At 36.6% G+C, this 17,233-nt stretch overlaps 1 protein-coding gene across 1 annotated transcript in view; it reads right to left on the reverse strand.

Annotated features, from left to right (window-relative positions):
* The window catches only part of LOC127969089 (NACHT, LRR and PYD domains-containing protein 3-like), a 35,603-nt gene that overhangs the window by 14,461 nt on the left and 3,909 nt on the right, over positions 1-17,233 (reverse strand). Inside the window, exons 3-5 of the mRNA XM_052570767.1 lie at positions 17,047-17,220; positions 398-571; positions 126-299 (exon numbers count right to left, since the gene is read on the reverse strand). Coding sequence (XP_052426727.1) covers positions 126-299; positions 398-571; positions 17,047-17,220 — 522 coding nt within the window. The remainder of the gene's footprint in view (positions 1-125; positions 300-397; positions 572-17,046; positions 17,221-17,233) is intronic.

Here is a 17,233-nt window from a genome sequence, read left to right on the forward strand (position 1 = left end):
AGACATCTGTATAAATTTGAATAAATGCCTGTATAAATTTGAGAGCAGATGCAAAATTTGTTGACAAGATTTAACAGCCATTTATTGTGGTAGCATTTTGTTAATTATTTTATGGAAACCATTACCTCAGTATCTCCAGCTTAGAGCTTGGACTCTTCAGTCCATCAGAAAGAAGCTTCACTCCAGAATCCTGCAGATCGTTGTTACTCAGGTCCAGCTCTCTCAGAAAGGTGCTTGATGATTGTAAAACTGATGACAAACTCTCACAAGACTGAGCAGTGAGACTACATAAGGACAATCTGAACAAGAATAACATGGTAACTATGTAAAATACATTTTAACAGTGTTTTTTATAATTAACTTGCAAAAAAAGTAATCAAGTATTTGAATCTCAAACCTCAGCATCTCCAGCTTAGAGTTTGTACTCTTCAGACCTTCAGAAAGCAGCTTCACTCCTGAATCCTGTAGATCATTGTTACTCAGCTCCAGCACATTTAGATGGGAATTTGAAGATTGTATAGCTGAAGACAAACTTTCACAGGACTGAGCAGTGAGATTACATCCACATAGCCTGTGTAAAGGACAAAGCACACAGCTATATTAATGTGAATTCATAAGTTTATATAGTTTGTAATATTCAGTACACACCTGTGCTGAATACAGTGTAATTAGACTTTATTGGTAACATTTTAGAATAATTATACAATAACAACTCATTTTAAAACTATTTCAGTTTATTAAGTGTATAATTAATATATAATTAATAAATATAATTAATAAACCTTTACAGACATAATCAACTGTTTTTGTAACTCATATGTTTTTAATGTAAACATCTGTGTGAAAGAAAACTTAGTTTAGTAACTTAGGTTTAAAACACATGATTTCAGCGCAATAAACATGATAATCAGAACCAAACATTTTTAGCAGGTCTGAGCTGTAATGATGCAGCTCTATTCTGGAAAAAGGGGGTGGTGAGGAGCAGCTCTTTTGCATTTAATCCAGCACGCTAAATTTCAAACTCTGGACAATCTGTGCAATCAGTAGAAAGATTAAAGACTCTGGCTTTGATATTTGACCACTGTTTTGGTAAAACATTGTTGCAGTAACATTAATTTAGTAATTTTTGTCAGGATGCAAAATAATAAATACGTATTATGTCAAATTTTGAACAAAAGTTCACCACACATTAATATTCAATCACGTCAGCAGCGGTTTATTTGTGTTAACATAGTTCTTCAGACAAAATTATAATTTATATTCATTTTCCACTGATTTACGCCATCTGATGAAGCAGTGGGGCCCTGGGCTCTCTGTGTGATACACTCACGTGTTCGCGTTGTGATTAAATGTAAAAATGGCAATCATATTGTACAACACATACCGCCCCGTCATCCTGTGATGCATTTCCTGTGTTCTTCCTCATACATATCTGACCGTAACAAACACAGATAAACACTTTTACACAAAGACCAAAGATAATAAACACACGATTAAAAAAGGATATGCTTTGTATGTGATTTGCTTGAGATTTGAGGCATTTTGAAAACCATAAAGAATAAGTACATATGAATTGCTAATTTGTGCAGCGATATGAAAGGCTATAAATAGCATATTTTAACAACAGTAAACAACCAAATTTCACATGTGATCGCAAAAGGAAGTTATTACAAACATTTGTTGGTGGTTTTAAGTGAGTTTTGAGTAAACGTTTGTTGTTGCCGTGTGTCATGTGTTTGAGCATGATTATATACAGTATATATATATATATATATATATATATATATATAGTATATATATACAGTATATATATATATATATATATATATATATATATATATATATATATATATATATATAAAATTTGTTTGCTTAACATATTTATGTACGATTATTCTAAAGGGAGTTTTAATGTCATACCAAAAATGTCACACACATTACACACAAACCACTGGCCTGTGAAATAGTGAAATAATCATCCCTCAGGTAGATTGCATGTTTTCTTGCCTAGCTGGATGGGGAGCTCATAATCACATTGTTTGCATTCACCCAAACTGATATGCCAAAATCAAAATGGTGATGGTGAAGGGAATAGCAGGCAGTGCGAATCCCGCTAGTTGTGAAGCGGATATGACTGGGCAGCAGAGGATTCTACTTGGTCGTAAAGCCTTCCTTGAATGTGTTAATAAATGAAATAGAGCATTGCGTTAGTTCAGTCAGGCCATGTTAGTCACGCTTGCATCAGCTGACAGTCAGCTGTTCCTGACGTGTACCAATCCAGTCTTGACACCTATCACCTGCGGTCTATTTAAATTCCCATTATTCAGTGTCTCTTCCATCGTATTGCTGCTTGTAATTAACTGATCGCATCGCTGCTTGCAAATCAAACTGATGCATCGGTTCTTGCAAATCAAACTGTTGCAGTTTGTTTCAGAACATCTGAAATCCACATCTAAGATAAGTGAATGCTTTTTAATCCATATCACTGTGTATGTTCCCTGGTGGTAAACATGGTTTTGCATCGGTTGCAGGAACGAATATTAAGCATATTTGCAGCAGCATTTATACATCTGTGTTCATACACCTGGAGCAATACGCAGCTTGCGCATGCATTCGCTCTAAGGACACGCCGAGAAGGCCATCAGAACAGGGTTAAACGAGACCAGCATTCTTGTGTAAGCGTTTCAATGGGGGTTTGCTGTATTTAGCGGCGAAATATCAATGTCACTGGTGTTTATTTCTAAGGTTGATGTCATATTAACTGTTTGAGTGATTCAGATGCACGCAGCTTCAAAAGCACGCATTTATCGCTCTATGGCTTCTATACATAGGGTTATAAGAACCTGAAAAAAATAGCCACGTTTACATGTATTTTATTCCTTCATCCAGATTTAAAGATTCGGTTGACCTCATGAGATGTTATCTAATCCGATGTGGTGTTTACATGTGCTCGTGCTTCGATTTTGGGACATAAGTGGCTACGATGACATGCAAATTACCAGAAGAAAAGAAAAAAACCCAGGGTTGCATTAATATTTTTAATTGCTGCTCGCACTTGCTTGGAATTAAGACTAATATTGAACCTCTAGTGTTAATTAGTGTGCTCAGTCATGTGGCCTGAACACGATCACATACACACTAAGGCCGTCTTCTATCATACCACTGGTGTGGTCGGGGTTATTATGTATACCCACTTGTTTTGGTGGTTCGCAAAATATGTAATTTACTATCATGAATCGTTCCCTTAATGTACCATACAGTTGTTAAACTAGTGATTCTTTGTTTTAATTGGAGCATTATCAGTTCTGTCATCTCACATTTCCCCGCCCATCATCTGCTGAGTGCGTGTGTCCGCTGCAGCGAGAGAACTCCGCTCAAATGCCATCAGGAGCACCAGGACATTTCTGGTCCGGTTGAGTGAGAGCTGATCGCCGAAGCGAGGGAATTCTCCCACACTTTAGGCACCGTTTCTAAATTACACCAAACTGCAAAAAAGTGTGAAGCAGCGCTGCGCACTGCATCCGCCAGCTGCATGCAAGAGCAGAGTCTCATGCACAACGCTGAGTTTGCGCAACAATGTAAAGTGATAAACCGCTTCATCCATTCAGATGTTACACAGAATTATTGATACTGTCGTGTTGTGTGACACATGAGAACATTAACATTATTCTATATGTTTTCAGCCAGCAACATTACAGAATCTTTAATGGCATGAAGAGGAAACTGGAAAACACCAAGGCATGTCAATTCAGCAAGGGGAAATAACTGTAGCCTAAGACCTTCTTTAATGGTGCTCTGAAATGAATCTGAAAAAAGGGGCAAATTTAAAGGGGGGGGGGGTGAAATGCTCGTTTTCACTCAATATCCTGTTAATCTTGAGTACCTATAGAGTAGTACTGCATCCTTCATAACTCCAAAAAGGCTTTAGTTTTATTATATTCATAAGAGAAAGATAGTCTGTACCGATTTTTCCAAGAAAAACACGAGCCGCTGGAGGTGTGACGTGTGGGCGGAGCTAAAGAATCACGAGCGCGAGTAGGCTTTTGCGTTGAGAGCGTTTGGAAGCTGTGACATTACCGTGAGGAAAAAAAACATCCAAAACAAATTATTTATGATCCAGAATCAGATCCAGAGGCTGAAATATAACAAGAGCAGCATCAGCAATGACTACAGCAGGACGTCTCTATGTGGTACGTACTGAAACTGTATATATTTGCTTAGCGGTTTTGGAAAATGACTAAGTTCCACTATATGTCGTCTTTTTTTTTTTTTAAGCTGTAGCGTTACATGTGGAAAGTGCAGTTTGATGCCAACATCGCATGTTGTTTACTTGATGTGCTTACGCGCCGATAGCTAAGTTAACAACACAGAGATATTTGAAGCCGTTTTACTCACCGCATGTGGTTCCAACACACGATCGTGACCTTTTTAGTTGGGACTGCATTATCCTTAAGAAATAAACGATGTGCAAATCCGGCGTCAAACTGGGCCTTGTTTGTAAAACAAGCATCTTCGAAATGCAGGGAACAAACAAAAACACTTGCACAACTCCGTTGATGCTCTGTAAAAATAAACTCCATCCACTGGTCCCTAAATGCGTTTTTTTTTTTTTTTTTTTTTGGTAAACTGTGCAAGGTTGTCTTGCCCTCGCAACCAAAAACACACTTCTTTTGTGACATTTCGCGACGCTCTCGCTCTGATCAGTGAATGTCTGTGCTCTGCTATACGGGAGCGCGCGCTCTTTCGGCAGAAGTGCCCTCGGGACCCATATAAGGAAATTCCGCTCCATTTAACATCACACAGACCCATACTCGAAAAAAACTTTCCGAAACTTGTGACAAACCGGAAGGAGTATTTTTGGAACAATGTTTAGCATGGGAATCCGACTCTTTAACAGTGTAAAAAACTCAGTATGCATGAAATAGCATTTCACCCCCCCCCCCCCCCCCCCCTTTAACTGGTAAAATTCAATTCAATTCAAGTTTATTTGTATAGCGCTTTTTACAAAATAAATCGTTACAAAGCAACTTTACAGAAAATTATGTTTCTACAATATTTAGTAGTAGCTAGTAGTTTGTGCACATTTGACAGGATTTTAGAAAAAATAATAATAATAATACAAGACGTAGTCAGCTAGACGATGAACTATCAATATTATTAATTAAGTTATTATATGATGCAGTCACACATTTAGCAATAATTGTTAGTTCTGTTTGTTGATTCAGGGTTAGCATCATCTGAGGTCCTCTGAGGGTCAGCATCATCTCTTCTCAGCTGTTCTGGATCCAGACTGGAGTTTGGGTAAATCCTCCCGTGGCGAAACATAGAAACAAAATACAGACATCATTAGCATAGCTGCTGATCCATCAAAGTAAGATTAGTTTAACCTAAGGTAATGAATAAAAATGCACCTTTGATCAGATGCAACTACACTCACAATTAAAAAGATACATTATTCGAATGCTTGGCGAAAGAGATGTGTTTTTAATCTAGATTTAAACAGAGAGAGTGTGTCTGAACCCCGAACATTATCAGGAAGGCTATTCCAGAGTTTGGGAGCCAAATGTGAGAAAGCTCTACCTCCTTTAGTGGACTTTGCTATCCTAGGAACTACCAAAAGCGTTTTGTGACCTTAGGGAGCGTGATGGGTTGTAACGTGGTAGAAGGCTAGTTAGGTACGCTGGAGCTAAACCATTTAGGGCCTTATAGGTAAGTAATGATAATTTGTAACTGATACGGAACTTAATAGGTAGCCAGTGCAGAGACTGTAAAATTGGAGTAATATGATCATATTTTCTTGACCTGGTAAGGACTCTAGCTGCTGCATTTTGGACTACCTGTAGCTTGTTTATTGACGAAGCAGGACCACCACCTAGAAGTGCATTACAATAGTCCAGTCTAGAGGTCATAAATGCATGAACTAGCTTTTCTGCATCAGAAACAGATAACATGTTTCGTAGCTTGGCAATGTTTCTAAGATGGAAGAATGCAGTTTTTGTAACATTGGAAATATGATTTTCAAAAGACAAATTGCTGTCTAATATAACACCCAGATTTCTGACTGTAGAGGAAGTAACAGTACATCCATCTAGTTGCAGATTGTAATCTACAAGATTCTGTGTAGTGTTTTTTGGTCCAATAATTAGTATCTCTGTCTTATCTGAATTTAATTGGAGAAAATTATTTGTCATCCAATCTTTTACATTTTTAACACACTCCGTTAGCTTAGATAATTGGGAAGTTTCATCTGGTCTCGTTGAAATATATAGCTGAGTATCATCAGCATAACAGTGGAAGCTAATTCCGTATTTTCTAATAATATTACCAAGGGGCAACATGTATATTGAAAAAAAAAAGGGGACATAGGACGTATCCTTGTGGCACTCCATATTTTACTGATGATAAATGAGATGACTCCCCATTTAAGTAAACAAAATGGTAGCGATCGGACAGGTAGGATCTAAACCATCTTAGAGCCTGCCCTTGAATACCTGTATAGTTTTGTAATCTATCTATGAGTATGTCATGATCTATGGTGTCAAACGCAGCACTAAGATCAAGTAAGACTAGAAATGAGATGCAGCCTTGGTCTGACCCAAGGAGCAGGTCATTTGTAATTTTAACAAGTGCAGTTTCTGTGCTATGGTGGGGCCTAAAACCTGACTGAAATTCTTCATACAGATCATTTTTATGCAGGAAGGTGCTCAATTGAGCAGACACAACTTTTTCTAAAATTTTAGACATAAATGGAAGATTTGAAATAGGCCTATAATTTGCCAGTACACTAGGATCTAGTTTCTTAATAAGAGGCTTGATAACCGCCAGCTTGAATGGTTTTGGGACGTGACCTAAAGATAACGACGAGTTAATGATATTGAGAAGCGGTTCTTCTGCTACAGGTAACAGCTCTTTCAGTAATTTAGTGGGTACAGGTTCTAATAAACATGTTGTTGGTTTAGATACAGTGATAAGTTTATTTAGTTCTTCCTGTCCTATGGTTGTAAAGCACTGCAGTTTATCTTTGGGTGCGATGGATGAAACTGAAGTGTTAGCCGCTGTAGAATCTACATTCGCTATTGTATTTCTAATGTTATCTATTTTATCAGTGAAGAAATTCATAAAGTCATTACTATTTAACGTTGGTGGAATATTTGAATCAGGTGGCGTCTGGTAATTTGTTAACTTAGCCACTGTGCTAAATAAAAACCTTGGATTGTTTTGGTTATTTTCAATGAGTTTGTGTATATGCTCTGCCCTAGCAGTTTTTAGAGCCTGTCTATAGCTGGACATACTGTTTTTCCATGCAATTCTAAAAACTTCTAAGTTAGTTTTTCTCCATTTGCGTTCAAGACTACAAGTTACTTTCTTGAGAGAGTGAGTATTACTGTTATACCATGGTACAGTACGTTTTTCTCTAACTTTTTTCAATTTGATCGGGGCAACAGCTTCTAATGTATTAGAGAAAATAGTGCCCATGTTGTCAGTAATTTCGTCTAATTCATTGGTATTTTTGGGTACAAATAGCAGTTGAGATAGATCAGGCAGGTTATTTGCGAATCTTTCTTTAGTGGCTGGAACAATAGTTCTGCCCAGACGGTAACGCTGCGACATATAGTTAATATCAGTTATACGCAGCATGCACGATACAAGGAAATGGTCTGTAATATCATCACTTTGAGGTACAATATCTATAGCAGTAAAATCGATTCCATGCGATATAATTAAATCTAGTGTATGATTAAAGAGATGAGTGGGCCTGGTGACATTTTGCTTGACTCCAAAGGAGTTTATTAGGTCAGTAAACGCAAGTCCTAATGTATCATTTGCATTATCAACGTGAATATTAAAATCTCCCATGATTAGCGCCTTATCAACTGTAACTAGAAGGTCTGAGAGGAAATATGCAAATTATTTTAGGAATTCTGTATACGGCCCTGGTGGTCTATACACAGTAGCCAGAGCAAGAGATACATTAGATTTCTTTTGCATGTCTGACAGTGTAACATTTATTAGAAGTATTTCAAAAGAGTTAAACCTGTATCCTGTTTTCTGGGTAACATTGATAATATCACTATATATTGTTGCAACACCCCCGCCATGACCAGTCTGACGGGGCTCATGTTTATAACAGTAGTTTGTCAAGCAAAGTAAATCAAAACTATTATCTGTGATCATTTCATTTACAATGACTGCTTTTGGTGTGAGTGATCTAATATTTATGAGCCCAAACTTTAAAAATGTTTTTTGTTCATTTACTTTACATTTTTCTGGTTTAATTACGATAAGATTTTTTCTAGATCCTACATTATATTTATATTTTGACCTCACTATTCGGGGAACAGACACATAATACATGATTCTCACCAAGTTTGTTAAAACATGAATCATGAGGGGGCAGCTTATGAATGCAGATAGTGCTTGCTATCTTAATTAACATTTACAAATGGGTTTATGAATGTGTAATAATTCATACAATGACAGGCACATTTTTGTCAAGTATTTTTATTGAGCTATTCACTATCATAGTCTGCATCCGAAAACTGAAAAATGCTGCCTTCGGAGGTCACATTCCAAGGTAGGAAGGCATCAAGACACGTCCGAAATCATGGCAGCTTCATTTCCTGTCTCCTGAGATGACTTCATCTGGCCGGTTTTTGAAGGCAGCATAGATGTATCCTTCACTGCCTTTGATATCCCACAATCCCGTGCATTCCATTCTGTGACAGTTAAGCCAAAAAATAAAGATGGCGTCTGAAAGTTGCGGTAGGTGGTCAGTTTGTGTGTAAATGTATGTTTCTGAACAACGTTTTCCACTTATGCAATTTCTAGCAAGAAATTCTCAGCTTCTGCTCTGGTCATGGGATTCCAGATTCCATTCGAATGTGAGTTATTGTATAACTGCAATTTTATCATCTTTGTTCACTATTTCCCAGTCTGTACTGTAATGTCAGTACAAGTACAAGTAATCAGTTTATCATGTTTACGTGGCAGGATTTTAATCTAGTTCGGTTATAGAAGGTTATCCTACCTCTCAACAGGTTACCATTTCGGTTTAGGCATTTTTATTCTGACGGAGGTGTTTCTATGGAGCAATTTCATTCATACTGGAAGCCATTTTAAGTTTCCGAAGTTAAGTTTGCTGGACTACCACCCTCCATTATGCAACCTACAGCATTAATGCAAATTACATGTTCCTCATGCCGCAGGAAGGGGTCGTATGCATCACACCTTTGCTGTTGTTCAGTGTTAAAGAGGTGGATTTTCATGCTAAACATGGCCAATTCGGGTGAGTGTAGAAATCTTATTTCTGGGTGGTACAAGTTTCGGTAGATTTTCGATGATGGATCTATGACGTAGACGATGGTGGAACTCCTTATGAGCATTTCCTTGGGAAAGCACGACCATGCACATCTCGACCAGATCTCGACCGTAAACTCGCTTCATCAGGAAATCGTTGCCAGCGCTGCATAGGATTTGTTTGAGAATGTCTCCAAATAAGTGTGTTTTGGTTGTGAGGGGAAAGTTTACCACGTTCAGCTTCTCAAAGAACTTGAGGACCGTGGATGCAGTTACTTTTCTGTGGCAGCAATGGAGTGTAGCAAGTGTTGTTCTCGTCATTTCATTGATGAATGTTTTATAAACAAGACCAGGTTGATGCTGGATTTGCACATCGTTGGCTATTAAAACAAGGTAGAAGAGTACACCTGCATCAGATTTCTATCTTTTGTTGGAAATCAGCACATAAGTGAATATGTATTATGGAAATAACACAAATCAGTATTATAGCTCCGCCCACAGCATGCCTCCAGGAGCTTGGTATTTCCAGAGAGAATCGGAAGTTGTATTTTTGTTTTGCAGATATGACCAGGCTGGGGACTTTTGGAGATGGGGATTCGTACTGCTCTGTGGGTACTCAGGATTGGCATGAGATTTAAGCATTTTTAAGAAACATGCTTGTTGCACATCCTCAGTTGCTTAACTTGGGGTGACGCTTCCCCCTTTGTGATTTTTACAGCATGGTAGATACATAAAATGGATAATACTGCCATCATTTCAGACTGCTGATGCTAGGGTGTATGCTTCCCCCTTTACAATCACAGTTGCTTAAGCATTTTAAGAACATACTTGTTGCACATCCTCTATTGCTTAACTTTGGGTGACGCTCCCACCCCTCACCTTAATGTGATTTAAATCAGCATGTTAGACTTAAATTAAATGATATACAAACTGCCATCGTATTAGGCTGCTGCTAGGGGTGTATGCTTCCCCCATACAGTTCTCTCAAATATTTTGCATAAGCAGCTAAGCAACATGCTTGTTGTATGCTTCTCTTCGAGTTTGGGTGATGCTTCTCCCATAAATATAGTATCAAGCAACATTTATTGCTGGCCATTCAAATTGCATCAGGGGGTTTATCTTGCTGCTCTCCCCGCTCTGTCCAAGCATGGCTGTATGGATAGGCGTGTAGAGTGTTGCCCAGAACATAACCATACCGCCAACACTAACTGTATGCAATTATAATTGTCATAAATATAGTTGACGGAAGTGGTCCTGATTGAAATCGAGCATCGCATAAATTCAGTCAGGCCATCTTAGTCACGCTTGCATCAGCTGATGTGGAAGATTTTTATTAGTAAAATTTTAATCAATCAAGAATAATCAATGCGAATCTAGCCATTTTTGTTGCTAGCTGTTTTTCCATTATAATCCTATAGGTAATGGAGAGAAAGGAATATGCTTACGTGCTGGAATGTTCAGAACTGATGAAAAACATATGGCCAGACAAGGGCCTTTCATTTTACCAAAACAAGTAGGGGCCTCTCCTCTCTAGGGATGTATGAAAAGTGTAGTCTAATGGAAAAGTTTGACTATTTGGAAACGCCCCATATAGTGTAAATAAGGAGAAACCAAATAACATTTCGGGAGATCTCCTTGCAAGGTCCTCTCGGCTTTGTTTTGTTTAAAATAAAGTCTTTTCTTCTGAGAGAAAAATCCCTGACTGAGTTTGATTCTTTGGAGAACCGGCAAAATACACCACACTGACAGTCAGCTGTTCCTGACGTGTACCAATCCAGTCTTGACACCTATCACCTGCGGTCTATTTAAATTCCCATTATTGAGTGTCTCTTCCATCGCATTGCTGCTTGCAATAAACTTCCTCCTCCAACCCCAACTCCACCAACTGAACCTGTAATCCGATCTAACTTGTTCTTTCTTTACAGTGTCTTCATTGGAAGCAGTCTCTATGACATTTTGTTTACAACTCATGTAATTGTGAATTGTAATTATGTATGCTTATAATGGTTCTGTTCTGTACCCCAGGGGGGTTTGTCTTGCTGCTCTCCCCACTCTGTCCAAGCATGGCTGCATGGACAGGCATGTGGATTGTTGCCCAGAACATAACCATACCGCCAACACTAACTGTATGCAATTATAAATGTAACTTTCATACAGAGTGCTTTGATGATTTATGTAACTTTACCAGAGCCAGCTAACTTGTTATTACAATTGGATTAGCTGCCAGAAATGCGGAGAGAGGTCGGAATCAACAAACATCAATGCAATTATAAATAAGATTATTATTACATTGTCAGAGTGGATATGAAGCAATGCAGGTAACGTAATGTTAGGCTGTTTAATTTGCTAGCAGCTGGCTAGTTAATGTTAACTGATTATAAGGCTGTCATTTGCCTTGCTAGAAGTTAATATTTTCCCATCTACCTTACCAGTCTTTGGATATGTGTGTTTAAACGCGAGTTAAACCATCATTTAACTGCGGTATACGAAAGGCAGATTGCGCAGTATCTGTGGTGTCTAACAGGAAAACAAACCCAGAATGCAGTAACTTCACTTACTTCGGTTTGCCTTGGTTTTAGTTTGGATTTTGTAGTTACTGCAATTTTGACATTCTGATTTCTCTGTAATGGGACTAAATTGAACCAGGAGACTTTGTCACAACAGAACAGATGTCACAAAGCCCATTTTAGGATTTAAATCAATTTTGACCAGATGTGTAGTTACTGCATTTTGCCTATGGATGGCAGCATTGTTCCAGGCACCAAAGACAGATTCGCAAATAACCTGCCTGATTTATCTAAACTGCTATGTGTACCCAAAAATACACACAAAATAAACGAAATTACTGGCACATGGGCACTATTTTCTCTAATACATTAGAAGTTGTTGCCTCCATCAAATTGAAAAAGGTTAGAGAAAAACGTACTGTGCCATGGTATAACAGTAATATCCACTCTCTCAAGAAAGAAACTCATAGTTTTGCGCTAAAAAACAATACGTTCGGCAATAGACAGGCTCTAAAATCTGCAAGCGCTGAGCATATCCACAAACTCATAATAACCAAATAACAATCCATAAATAACCAAAATAAACCAATGTTTTTATTTAGCACAGTGGCTGGATTAAAAAATAACCAGACACCACCCAATCTAAATATTCCATTAATGTTTAATAGTAATTACTTTATGAATTTCTTCACTGATAAAATGGATAACATTAGAAATACAATAGCGAATTCTACAGCATCTAACACTTCAGTTTCATCCATCACATCCAAAGATAAACTGCAGTGCTTAACAACTATAGGACAGGAAGAGCTAAATAAACTTATCACTGTATCTAAACCAACAACATGCTTATAAGATCCTATACCCAGTAAATTATTGAAAGAGTTGTTACCTGTAACAGAAGAACTGCTTCTCGATATTATTAACTCGTCGTTATTTTTAGGTCACATCCCAAAACCAAACTGGTGGTTATTAAGCCTCTTATTAAGAAACCACAACTAGATCCTAGTGAACTGGCAAATTATAGGCCTATTTCAAATCTTCCATTTATGTCTAAAATTTTAGAAAAAGTTGTGTCTGCTCAATTGAGCACCTTCCTGCATAAAAATGATCTGTATGAAGAATTTCAGTCAGGTTTTAGGCCCCACCATAGCACAGAAACTGCACTTGTTAAAATTACAAATGACCTGCTCCTTGCGTCAGACCAAGGCTGCATCTCATTTCTAGTCTTACTTGATCTTAGTGCTGCATTCAACAACATAGATCATGACATACTCATAGATTGTTTACAAAACTATTCAGCTATTCAAGGGCAGGCTCTAAGATTGTTTAGATCCTACCGGTCCGATCAGTACCACTTTGTTTATTTACCTCTGATGTCTAAGGGGGTTTTGGGGGCCTGGAGAGGTTTTGTCATGCCTTGACACTTGTGCTTTTTTCAGCTGCTTCTAAATGGCTAAAGTCTAATATCACTGTAATCAGCACAAACCTGGCTATAATAATAATAATAATATGTGAGCAGCATCTATGTATATGATTGTGTTTTTGAGAAAACAATGTTTATTCATGGTTAGTGAAAAACTAAAATTGTAAATCACTTGAATAATGCCATAAAACACATATAGAACATTGGTTCCCGGGACTTTTGAGAACTGGATCTTATAGCCTAGAAATGTTCTTAAAATTTTTTTTATTGTTATTAGTATCATTATTATTATTATCATTTATATTATTATTAATGTTGAAAAGAGCTGAGAATATTTTCAGTTTTTTTTTTTTTTGATAAATTGAAAGAACAGCATTATTTGTTACATTTATATTATTTACATCAAGCTTTTGAATGATATAGTGTATATTGTTATTGAAATTTCATAATGTTTCACTTAATTATACATTTAGTCAGGAATGGCAAAAGTCTAACTAGTAAAATGTTTACACATTATGTGAAAATATATAAATTAATAAAATGAGACTTACTTATGTATATGATCTCTGCTGAATAAAGCACTTCATTCTTTTTTCTGAGGAAATCCAAAACTCAAATCCTGAGGTAATCCTCATCACACATCTTCTTGGGGTGAATAATGTTTTATTCCTCTTAGCGCGAAGCAAACAGTAAAATAAAAAAAACTTGAAGAACAGTCTCGCTGCTTTGTTTTTTGTATGGGCATTTACAAGCTGCATGCTTTGCATGCTGAGATACCGGTTTATGGTGCCTTGATGAGATCGTTAATATGCAACAGCTGTGGGTGCTTAACTGGGTAGGATCCTGACAGCTCATGGTATGGGATTATTTTCCCGTCAAATGTATTGCAGTCACAGATCGAAAAATAATGCGCATAAATAAAATATTTAAAAACACGTGTAAAATAATAACGCACAAAACCGATTTTTTAAATAACAAACAGTGCAGTCATGGATTACACAAATCTGAAACATGAATTCAACATTTTCCAAATCGCAAACAAAATCAGGTTTCCTGCTCATATGCTATTTTTTTGTGTGCTTGTGGTCTTTTCCCCTTTGCTCGTTTCCACATTCTGCGCTTGCGTTTCTAAAAGTTGCAGTTTGAGTTTCATGTAAATCAGGGGAGGCTTCAGCGTCACCATTGGCCGCAAGTTCTAGATTGACAGCTGCGCCGCTAGCCAATCAGTTCAAGGGGGAGTTGACGTCACTCCAATGCGACTCGTTGGCTGCTGTTGGCTGCACATTGACAGCAGCAATGGGAACTATGTAAGGCTGCTATTCATTGACTATAGCTCAGCTTTTAAAGCACACAAAGAAAACCTATAATTAATAAGACCACATTATAAAGCCTTTTGGATGTATTTTATGAAAACTTTGTAATTGTAATATTTCAGTAAAAACACTAATAAGATGTACTAAATTATTGTGCAGATCATAAACGATGGCAAGATATGAGACTTATAATACATTATAACTATCGGAAATATAATTCGGTAACACTTTCTATGAAGCCCGTATTTATAATATTAGTATTTTTAACCCTATGATGGTCTTCGTTTCTCCAGAGACCCCAGACAATAACATTCAATTTTGTAACAAGATAATAGTTTTTTTTTTTTTTACAAATGTAATTTTACTCTGTTTTTTAATATTTTTACTCAACATTTGTGCAGTTTTTGGAGGATTTATGATATATTTAAAATTTCTATAAATAAATAAATAAATAAATATTTAAATAGGCTTTTTTTACAAAAAAAAACAGCATTTGATGTAAAATTCACTTTATAAAAGACCCAGATTTCTAACTTTCATTCATGGGGATAACATGGATCATTTTAAATGATTTAATGTAACATTTATACCCATTTTTTGGAAAATGCAGTTTTAAAATAAAAATAAAAATCACTTTAACCACTAGATGGCTATAGAGCTCCACTATATGCTATTTGCTATTTGACTACCTGAAAGATATCTTTTCACAAGTTGGATTCAGTTGAATTCATATCTAAACATTATAAAATCACAATTATAACAAAAATAAAATATTTTTTGTCAAAGTTTAGTATTTTTTTACTGAAAAAAAAAAAGTTTTTCAATAATGTTACATTACAATGCATTGCAGGCAGTAAGCATGGTAAACCACATGACCCCAAAGACCACGAGTGTCACAATTTTTGTCACGCTAACATAAAAACAGATATCATTCCAATTTAATTTCTTTTTGTAGATCTAGAAAGTGTTGAGAGCCGTAAAAGGTTTCATATAATTTGGACAAAGGGAACATTTTTTTTTATTTGAGCAAAAGTCATTTGGGGTCAGAAAAGACCCCAGAAACCATCTGAGGGTTAAGGCATTATAATGAATGCATTATGCATAATGTTGTATCATATCATGAATATTCATAACAACACTTTTAATATATTATAATATTTACTTATTTGTGGTTATAGCTTTTTTTGTAATATATATTATGATTTATAACACAATGAACACCATCCATTTTTACAACAGATTATATTTCTCATAGTTATAATGTATCATAAGTCTCAAATCTTGCAATTTTTCTGATGCTACTTTACTTAACCCTTGTGGATTGTTCAAATTCACTACCCTTTCGAGTTGTTTGTTGGTTCAATCGGACTGAATTCATTATGATTGATGAATCTGATAGTAGTGTTTACGTGTAAGCTAAATAAAGTGATTGGGTTGATGTGTGCGTTTATGTCACAAGCTTCAAATTGGAATAGTTTTTTTGACATGCGCGCACACTGCTCAAATAGTGAAAGTGAAATTGAAAAGTAAAAGTGAGAGTGACATATAGATAATATAGAGTTTCTCAATGTTTGCACATAATAACCTCTCCTACACAATTTATTTATTTGTTTTTAACAGCAGAATTAATATTTACCTGTTTATGGATAAATATACATATAAACCGCTGTGCTGTGCAGCTCACATTTATCATGGAAACAAATAAAAAATAAAAAGCCCCTCCCCGCACCCAAAATGGGTTGCTTGTGGATGAGCATCCAAATCAAAGTTGTCCTGCTCCACTACACAAGCCGAGTGAAAGGAGAGTTTTATAATGACAGGACACGCATTTATACAACTCTTTATTCAAAAAGAAGAGCCACTCTTTCCGTGTGTCATGTGTAATTAGCCTACATTATTTCTTGCATAATTGCACATGCGTAGTTCTTTCAGTTTTGTGGTTCAAGCCGATCAAGTTTTTACATGCACACTCAATCGTATTAGAAATGGAATAATCCACCCCCTTCAATCTAATCAAAATTTCATTCAGATCGTGCTCAATCTGATTGATTAAGGTGTTTATATAAATGTTTTTCAATCCGATTGAGCCATCAATCTGATTAAAAATGGATTATTTGGGTACATGTAAACGTAGCCACTGATACAGTCACATCGGTTCTCCAGTTATCAACACACTAAATCTGTCCTACTGAAATGAGGCAAGAACGGAGAGTAATTTGATACTCTGAGCAAAGAAGTTAACTGGTGAAGTGAAAATAAATCTATTTTAATCAAATTCATAAGGCAAGGGAACATTTTTTAATGCTGTTCACTGAAACAATGTTCACAGAAGTCATTAAGAAATGTAGGTATTATTTCATTCTCATAATCATAATTGTGTTCTTGGAGAAAATGCTACTGACACAATCGTACTACAGTATAGACTGGAAATATCTGCTAACTACACCGAAGAAACGCCTATTCTTCCACTTATTTGAACCTAGTGATTCAGTGAATGTCAAACCTCAGTATGTTCAGCTGACAGTTTGAACTCTTCAGTCCCTCAGAAAGCAGCTTCACTCCTGAATCATGCAGGTCATTGTTACTCAGGTCCAGCTCCGTCAGATGAGAGTTTGATGATTGTAGAGCAGAAGACACAGTTTCACAGCACGTTACATTAAGATCACAGCCGTCAAATCTGACAAAACAAT

Source organism: Carassius gibelio, chromosome A4 (assembly GCF_023724105.1).
Source record: "Carassius gibelio isolate Cgi1373 ecotype wild population from Czech Republic chromosome A4, carGib1.2-hapl.c, whole genome shotgun sequence".
In the NCBI taxonomy this organism is placed as follows: Eukaryota; Metazoa; Chordata; class Actinopteri; order Cypriniformes; family Cyprinidae; genus Carassius; species Carassius gibelio.